The 9,491-nt window shown below is 38.8% G+C and overlaps 1 protein-coding gene across 1 annotated transcript; it reads left to right on the top strand.

Moving 5' to 3' along the window:
• Nucleotides 1-345: 345 nt before the first annotated feature.
• On the top strand, nucleotides 346-1,011 carry LOC114649373 (dnaJ homolog subfamily B member 6-B-like). Its single transcript, XM_028798871.2, has one exon. It carries the CDS (start codon nucleotides 346-348, stop codon nucleotides 1,009-1,011), a length of 666 nt encoding a protein of 221 aa, XP_028654704.2.
• The last annotated feature ends 8,480 nt before the right edge of the window (nucleotides 1,012-9,491 follow it).

Genomic DNA, 9,491 nt, shown 5'->3' with positions numbered 1-9,491 from the left:
TGAGTGTGCATTGAACTTGTGTCCCACATGTGTCTGTGTCAGGTTCAGCTGGTGGAGCCAGCCTGGTGGGCCACAGCACATTTTAAGAACTCTAAATGCTAAGCATTGGCCTCCTTTCTCCACTTTAATCAGGCAGGTCTTGCTTTCAAAGAGCAGAATGATTTTTTTTTTCTCACGAGACTTTCCATCCAAAGGCAAATTAATTAATTTCCAGTAAGCACATCACATCTTGCTGTATGCTGACCAGCACTGTTCTGCCTGTGACAGAGCTGAAGGAGCCAGAAGGAAATAGAAACAACACCTTAAATGTTGGGTGTACAGTGACACTCCTGTCCACATGGAAAAATGGTGAACTATTATGGTATTCTGGAGACACACCAAAACTCATCTGAAGATGATATTAAAAAGGCCTATAAAAATCTTGCTCTAAAATGGCATCCAGAGAGGAATCCAGAAAAGAAAGAAGAAGCTGTGAGGAAATTTAAAGAGCTATCTGAAGCGTATGAAGTTCTGTCAGATCCTAATAAACGTATTTTATATGATACATGTGCAGATGACAAACAGGACACAGACAGTGATGAATCTGACCAATCTTTCATTGAATTTTCATTCCGCAGTCCAGAGGAAGTATTCAGGGCAGTGTTTGGTGACTGTAATCCACTGACAGTTTTTCTTGAGGATTCTAATGATGACTCTGAGATTCAAAGTAAACACCACCATGAAGTTGATAGTTGCAGGAGGAACAGGCCGTCATTACTTGGGTTTGGTGGCTTTCCTGCCTTTGGTTCTGCATTTTCAGGATCCATCACAGGATTTATATCTTTTACTTCAACTTCAAAAGAAGAAAGTGGTAGCCAAAATGACACTCGCTCCATGAGAGTATCTGTTGAGATGATAAATGGCAAAAGAATTACAACAAAGAGGATTCTTGATAATGGGCAGGAGAAAGTAGAAGTAGATGAAAATGGGCTGTTAGAATCAGTAACTATAAATGGTGAAGAGCAGCTTTAGTTTGTATAGCTAATCCTCTAATTGTGCTGAGCCAATTCGGAGTCTATCACAAAACTGACTTGCTATACTCAACAAGAGCAAAACCATCATCATTATTGAGAAGGTGGCATTATGACACAGAGTTTAGTCATTTCAGCCTTCTGGTTTTAAATTTCACTCCCAGTCACTGTGCAAAATGGACACCAAGTGGCAAGAAGCCTAACTTGAATGTCATTCCACCACACACGAGTAAACACATGCCAAACAAAACAATAGCTAGTTTTTGGACAATGGAATGAAACTAGGCACCCTGGAAGAATCGTGCATAGATATCTCAATCCTGTAGTTTCTATGCAGTCTTGAATTCAGATTTTCTCATCTCTTAGTATTGTCTTGTGGCAATGTTATCCTCTCATCACCATGCCACTCTCATTTTTTTTAAACATGTTACTGGTTTCTTTCATGCACAATGCATAATGTTTAACATTATTGGCTCAAAGGCTTTCTCCAGGTATTATCTTTTCCACCTACTTCCAAAAAAATCTTTTCTCAGTCTTGTTGATATAATAATTTGATTTTATAATGAATAATAATGATTTTCTAAACTTCCTTCTTCATCACGGTAGGTCAGAGTCTACTCTTTTAGCTTGGGGGGGGGGGGGGGGGGATTGCCCTGAATGGGGCACCAGTCCGTAGTAGAGCCCATCCTCTCATACCTTTTCAATTTATAGACTCACATTAAGACTAAATGACACTTAAAATATTCGATGAGGGCATGTTTAATTGAATGATGTAGCCTATGCCTAATTCTAGACAGCAGGCAGTTTGTTGCATTTCATGTTGCTTTCATTTTGGAGAACATTCATTCATTTAGAGAATAAAATATAATTTCAAGGCCATCCTATTAACCTTAAAAGTGAAACTCAGTTGTCATAGGATGGCAAGGAAGATATTCATTTTGGTGAGGGAAAGAAAAGCAGGTTTGGGAAATCTTGTTTGGTGTATAGGAAAGCACCAAATGGTTTGGGCTATGCTTAGCAAACATCTGCTGAAACTGACAGTGTGCAGGTCATCCCTTGTGATTCACAGGTTTACGATTTGCCTACTCGCGGGTTTGTTTTCACTAATTAAATGGAAATTATTTTGGGAATTTTATAACCTATTGCTGAAAACCACAGATGACGATATAGCAGTGCTACTTAAATGGACTTCAAATCCCAGCTTTGGTCAAAAAAGTTTGGACCAGTGATGTCCCTGGTCTAGAATTAAGATGGTGACAGAACTCGGAGGACAGCATGGTGGCCAGTGGTAGCTCTTTTCCTAGCAGTCAGGAGACCAGGGTTCACATCCTGAGTCCTCTCTGCATGGAATGTGCTTGTTTTTTCCATATTTGTGTGTGTTTCCTCCTATAGCTCTGGTTTCCTCCTATTTTCCAAAGACATGCAGGTTAGGTGACCTGGTGACACTAAATTGTCCCTAGTGGGTTTGTGTTTGCCCTGTGATGGACTGGTGCCCTGTCTAGTGTTTGTTCCTGCCTTGTGCCCTATTGACTCTAGCCCCACACACAACAGTGGTCTGCATTAGATGGGTTAGAAAATTAAACAACAGGACATTGATTCCAAGAATCTGTGTACTATGACATTCCCCCAAGGGGAAATTCACATACTCCAGCAGCAGCATACTGATACAAAAAAAAAACAATATTAAATTAAAGAGCAATAAAAATGCAGGTATAACAGTCAAAAACTTTATATAATGTTAACGTTTACCCCCCAGGGTGGAACTGAAGAGTCGCATAGTTTGGGGGAGGCACGATCTTCTCAGTCTGTCAGTGGAGCAGGACAGTGACAGCAGTCTGTCGCTGAAGCTGCTCCTCTGTCTGGAGATGACACTGTTTAGTGGATGCAGTGGATTCTCCATGATTGATAGGAGCCTGCTGAGCGCCCGTCACTCTGCCACGGATGTCAAACTGTCCAGCTCCATGCCTAACAAGTCTACACCTTTGACCATCTGTATGGACTGTCCATAAGTGAAGTACAAGTAAGGAGACAACTGAGGAAGCTACACACAGGAAAAGCTGGGGAACTAGATGGAATCAGTCCTCAAGTTCTCGGGCCTGTGCTGGCCAATTTTGTGGTAATTTCTCTAACCAGTATGTCTCTAAAGCTCCAAAAATGGCCACTGCTGTAGAATAAATCCTGCATTGTTCTTGCTACAAAGAGTAAGAATTTAGAGGGTAGTAGTTTGGGTATAGTCTCTCATAGTGATTTCCAATCACTATATATAATTTGGGATCCTGAGTTGGTTTGTTGTGTGGTGGGTGCGGCAACACACTGTATTAGTTCATGCTCCCAACGTCCTCCTTCTCCTCTTCTAAAGAAGACAGGCACCTCTTAACCTAATGACTATAGACCAGTAGCACTTACATCTCACATGATTTAGATCTTAGAGAGAGACTGTTCCTGGAATATATGAGTCCTCTTGTGGTAGGCCACCTGGACCCACTGCAGTTTGACTATCGGTCAAAGATTGGAGTGGAGGATACAATTATCTATCTGCTCCCCAAGGCTTATTTTTACCACAACAAAGCAGGCAGCACTGTGACAATTATGTTTTTTGATTTCTGCACTGCATTCAGTACCATCTAGCCATCCCAGTTTAGGGGTAAACTCAGAAGTATGAAGGTGGTGTCCTGGATAATGGACTCTCAGTATGACAGATTGCATTCTGTGAGACTCAAGGACTGTGTTTCTCATATGAATGTGAGCAACCCTGGAGCACCACATGGAACAGTCCTGTGTCAATTTCTCTTTACTCTGTACACCTCTGACTATAAATACTGTATAACACCAGGTAATGTAACAAGAAGAAATTCTTAGATGATTCTGCACGTATGGGGCGTATCAATAAGGGGGATGAGACACAGTATAGGAATCACAAGAAGAACTTTGTTTCTTGGTGCAAAAAGAATTGTATGTAACAACCAGCAAAACCAATGAACTGGTTATTGATGTTCGCAGCACCAAAGACTCTCTATAGCTGGTCACTATTTAGGGAGTAGATGTAGAGGTGGTCCACTAATACAAGTACGTGGGGATCCACATTAATGACAAGGTTGGACTGGTCTTAGAACACAGGGGAATTTTACAAGAAAAGGTAGAGCAGGCTGTTTTTCTTTAGGAGACTGCATTCCTTTAATGTGGGAAATGACATCCTTCACATCTTCTACATCCCTGTGATGGCCAGCTCAAATTTCTACGTTGTGGCATGCTGGGCTGATAATATCACTTCAAGAGAGTCCCACCAAATCAACAAGCTAATTCAAAGGGCAAGCTCAGCTATAGGACACATTCTGGACCCCCTGGAGGTAGTAATAAAGGAGAGAATTAAAACAAAACTGGGTGCCATTATGAACAAAGCTGCACACATCTCTCTGATACGCTAACACTGAGGACTTTTATCCACTAATTATTTAGCAGAAGTGAGTCAGGTAAAGCTACTGGGGCTCCTTCATACCAACAGCAATTGTGCTGTTGTGCTTTCATAATGCCTCCCTGTGACAACAACCAAGACAGATGTTTTCCTTCATTTTATTTTTCTTGCTTTGTGGTCATTCTGGTAAATGAAAATTTTGTAGTAATGAGATTATGTATGTTCATTTCCTCCTATCTACAAGTTATGCTGACAAGAATTTTTCTAAGCATTTCCTTGCGATAATACACTTTCAGGGTGTGAATGATGCCCAAATCCAATGTTTTATGTATTTATTTAAAGAACTTGTGTAAAAAGCTAAATTTGCCCCTTTGGACAAATAAAGTTTTACCTATCTATGAGCATGATTGCCCTGGTTTTTATTGTAATAACTGCATCATGTGTTCATGTAAACTATATGAAGTGCTCATCTGTTGCCTCTATCTTAATTCACAAATTCCTGCTCATGAATGGAGTAGAAGTAATAGAACCAAATATAATAAAGGTAACTAATATGACACCAGGGGCCTCATGCCTAACGCCGTGCGTAGAATTTACACTAAAAGATGGCATATGGACAAAAACAGAAATATGTGTACGTAAAAAAAAATCCAGATGCATAAATCTGTGCGAACACCAACTTTCATGTACTTCTGCTATATAAATCCCGGTCAGCATGAAAAGTAATGCACGTGTATGTGCCTGCCATCCTACATCGTCTTCTCCCAGAATTATGCCTCGTTGAATATGAAAATCAATATAAATAGCCCTTAAGCTCAGCATTCTGTGAAAAGACAATAGCAAAAGCAAAGGAGGAAGTAGAAGAATTTCAGCGAATACCAAGTGGAGGCAAAGAAAAATGTACTATTTGTTGGTTTAAACAGTGGTATAAAGAAACAAAAGGAAGTTGATTGAGTGACATTGAGTGTTGGACAAACTCGAAAGTTAAAGTTCACTAAGTCGCACAGTGCCCCGAAATAAAAAAAAAGTTGTCAGATATCAAAGTCACCGTGAAAAAGCGAGTCATAGCCCACCGTCTGAGTGTCATATGGAAGCTTATTAGGGTACAGAGAAAAGAAAAAAAATAGGGACACAGTGGGGAAAAAAAAGCTAGAAATGTCAACTTTAATCTCGAAATTTCCACTTTAATCACATAGTTTATTTTGTCATTAAAGTAGAACATCATAAACGTCATCTTAAAATCGTTTACTAGTTTCTCAAATCCCACTGTAACTAAAGTAGCATGTTAAATGTTGTGTGTTCTGTGTGTTCTTTCATGTACTCTATGTATGTGAATCATTACGTTCTTCTTAAACTGGCTTTCTCTTCCTCCGACAGGACACAGAATCCATTACATTTGTGATATTACAGCTCTCTGAACAATTTAAATACTAAGATGTATACTTGTTATCATTTTCACGATGATAGGAATTAAAGCATGTATTAAACATGGGAACACGGTGGCACAGTGATAGTGATGAGCTGGCACCTCGTCCAGAGATTGTTCATGCCTTCCACAAGATGCTTGCTGCTCGATCTTCGATGAAATAATTTATTGCAGCAGTACTGTCTCTTTCAAATGTACTGACCCCCAATTCCTGTCCTTACTTTTCTTTCTCCAAGTAACTAATCGCCACACAATCAGCTCTGTAATAAATGTCAAGCCATCTGTAAGCTTAGAATGCTGATTCTTCAAAACTTTAAAGGAACATTGAAATATCTTCGTAGTACATGTTTAATTATTCTATCCATCTGTCCATCCAGGGTTGCGCCAGCTCCAGCAAGAATACAGAGCGAGGCAGGAACAATCCCTAAACGGGACACCAGCTCGTCACTACCGTTGTCCACCGTGTCCTCACATGTTTAATTATTTACAATACTGTATAGATTATTTAAATGATGTTAAAATTTTATCTGTATAATGTAATAAACATACTTTCCCTGCATTTCATCTTAATAATAATATCAAGAACTCCAAGAAGATAGCACTTGGAAATCTAAATCGACTTAGAAGCCAGTCATCACCATATGTAAATACGCGCTTTATAAAGTGGCTCAGGTGGTGCAATATTATAACTGTATCGCAAGTTTACAATAAGGTGATTGTACTTATAAGTAGAAACAGTTCTACAAGGAGCACTTGATGGGCTGATTGTGTTTAGAGCTCGATGAAAATGTTTCTGAACTGCAAGGTCCCTACAGGAAAGGCTCTGAAGAAGCAGTGTGCTTGATGCTGTATACCGATAATTCTCTTTTTCCGATCAGCTGCTGTAGAGCTGTGATTCCACACTCAGATACAGTGGGATAAATACTCCGAGTGGTGCAGTGAGAGAAACAACGCTAAAGCAGTTATGGTATTTGGAATAGTTTGGCCATTCTGTAGACCATTATACTGTTACAGGTTAATTACAATCAGATGCCTTAAACTAATAAACGATATGCGGTTAATTTCAGTGTATTTGATAAAGCCACATCAGGGATGAAGATTTAAAAAATAAAGGGAAACCACACTGGAAAAATGGCACTGTTTTGATGCTGGGTGCCACCAGTTTGCAAAACCGAGCAGAGAACTTGCGTACGCCAGGGATTGAGCTTGCATGAAAATGTGCGTGGCTTTATGCCAAGTTTAATTTTATACATCGCAATGTGAGCGTGGAAACAGGCATACACAACATTTATGTACGTACACACTGTTTACACATGAGGCCCCAGGTCTTCTTTATATACCTGGCCAAATTAAGATATTTTGTGCCCAGCCCCTAGGCTCTATTCTGTGATGCCCCCACCCCCAAATTAATTTCTCACTCAATGGGACTTGAATTGGTGTGTAGGGATTTAGAAAGAGATGGTAGTGGAGGCATAGTCCCTCATAGTGATTTCTAATCAATATAATTAAAATATTTGCAAATCAGCAAACTCATATGGATTTATTTTCCTTATTTATTCATTATTATGCTTGCCTAATTTAATGGTTTTTTTCTTGTAACTACTTTGATATATTGTAAAACACTTTAAGCTCCATTCTTTGTATGAGAATGTGCTATGGAAATAAATCTAGTTGTTCTTGTTTTTTGTAGCATACCCTTCAGTGACAGCATATTTACAGTAGTCCAAATTGTTAATTTGGCCCACTCACACACTTGTATATACTGTAAGTAACCTGCAGTGTTTAATGCTCCTCATCTCATTGAACTGTAAATGAAAAATAATACTGAGAACCTTATGATATACTGTAAAGCAGCAGTGTGAAGTTGGCCATCTGTGAAGACTGGATGTTGTGATACACTGCCTCAACAAGAGCTTTCAATTATAAATTCCATAGTGATTCATACCTATAGAAGCCAGTTGTCGACTCAACTGAAAATGGCCCATGGAAGTGAGTTACACAATGTTATCTGAGAAGCAGAGAATGTGCTGAATTGTACTGTTGTAGAATGTTCTGGAAGTAATGTTATTTTACATTGCATACTGTACTAGTGAGGCATTATGAAAATCCCAAAAAATAACAAAAACACACAATTAGATCTATTTTCTATTCAATAAAAATCAAACAGGTCTCCTTCCACCTTTAGCATATTCCAGATTACCCAGACTACAGAGGAAGTGAAAGTTTGATCTTCTCTGTCACTGTAAGATATCGAGATTGCACTTTTAGCAGGACTGCCAAAGAAAGAAATGAACAGGCGACAGTTGGTTCAAAATACATCTTTAAGAGATTTAACTAAAAAGCGAATAACTGTGCAGATAACATCAGTTTTTACACATTTCATTTGCTTTCAGCTTCATTTAGGATTTATATTAAAATTCCCATAGTTATATACAACAATTTTACACCATCCTCTATTTCAGAATGGTTGTCTTTATATGCCCTAAATTGTTCTCTCTGACCTTGAAATGACTGCCTTTCTTTTGGAATACCCAGAATGAAGCCTTTAAAGGACAGCTTTTGAGTTTTATACACCAAAGATATGGAATGTTTTACAGAGGTACAGAGGTACAGTATGTCAAGCACATTTCCAAAAGAGACTTTTTCAGGCTGACTTTTCATAATTATTATATGCCCTTACATTATTATTAAATGATTTAAGTTTAGAGTTTGCTTAGCAGAGATGGGTTAGCTGTTCATAACATGCACAGTTATCATTCAAATATGTAATACAATCTGTGACAATTAACATTATTGTTAGTAATCAACCCCTTCTCTTACTCTTTTTTTTACCCTTCTCTCTCTTATTTACCATTTACATGCATTTTTTCAAGTTTCTCAGCGATGTTATTTCATGTTTAATGTGCTTAAGTAGAATGTTTCATTCATTGTGTGTCAAATATGCCCTATAAAAAATTATTATTATTTAAAATGTCCATCCATCCATCCATTTTCCAACCCGCTGAATCCAAACACAGGGGTCTGCTGGAGCCAATCCCAGCCAACACAGCAAGAACCAATCCCGGGCAGGGTGCCAACCCACTGCAGGACACACACAAACACCAAGCACACACTAGGACCAATTTAGAATCGCCAATCCACCTAACCGCATGTCTTTGGACTGTATCAGTAGTTTAAAACCTGATGCGATATGATGGATTGTTGTTTGTTCCTTGTGGCAGTATCTGCATATACTTTCTGTAACGTTAGTGTCCTCAAGAATGTGTTTTTTGTAGTTTCTTATGTATATACCTTGATCTTGTATGGCTAACATGCACCCTTCTGCCTCACTAAGCGTATCATGTTCATGAGGATGTCTGCCATGCAGTGTTTGCTAGGTCTATGCCTGAAGTTACATGGTTGTTATGTCCACTGTGATGTTGTCTGTGGTATGACGGTAAGGTGGTGTGTAGTTTGTGTCTGCATGAACTATTGCTTTATGTAATGCTGATGTATACAGTTTTGTGTAGAAGAATTTTCTTAAATTATTAATCTGTGTGTGTTGTAAATTAATTATATCTATAAGTCCCCTTTCTTCCTTAGCATGTAGAAGAGAATTCTATCATGGCTGTTTTGTTTATGTTTTAGGAGATTAGACAGGAGT

This window comes from Erpetoichthys calabaricus, chromosome 3 (assembly GCF_900747795.2).
Source record: "Erpetoichthys calabaricus chromosome 3, fErpCal1.3, whole genome shotgun sequence".
NCBI lineage: Eukaryota > Metazoa > Chordata > Cladistia > Polypteriformes > Polypteridae > Erpetoichthys > Erpetoichthys calabaricus.
The sequence above is the reverse complement of the archived record's forward strand: the minus strand, read 5'-3'. Positions and strand labels throughout refer to the sequence as shown.

Excerpts from the sequence above, each read along its gene's own strand:
- LOC114649373 (XM_028798871.2), top strand. The coding sequence starts at position 346 with ATGGTGAACTATTATGGTATTCTGGAGACACACCAAAACTCATCTGAA.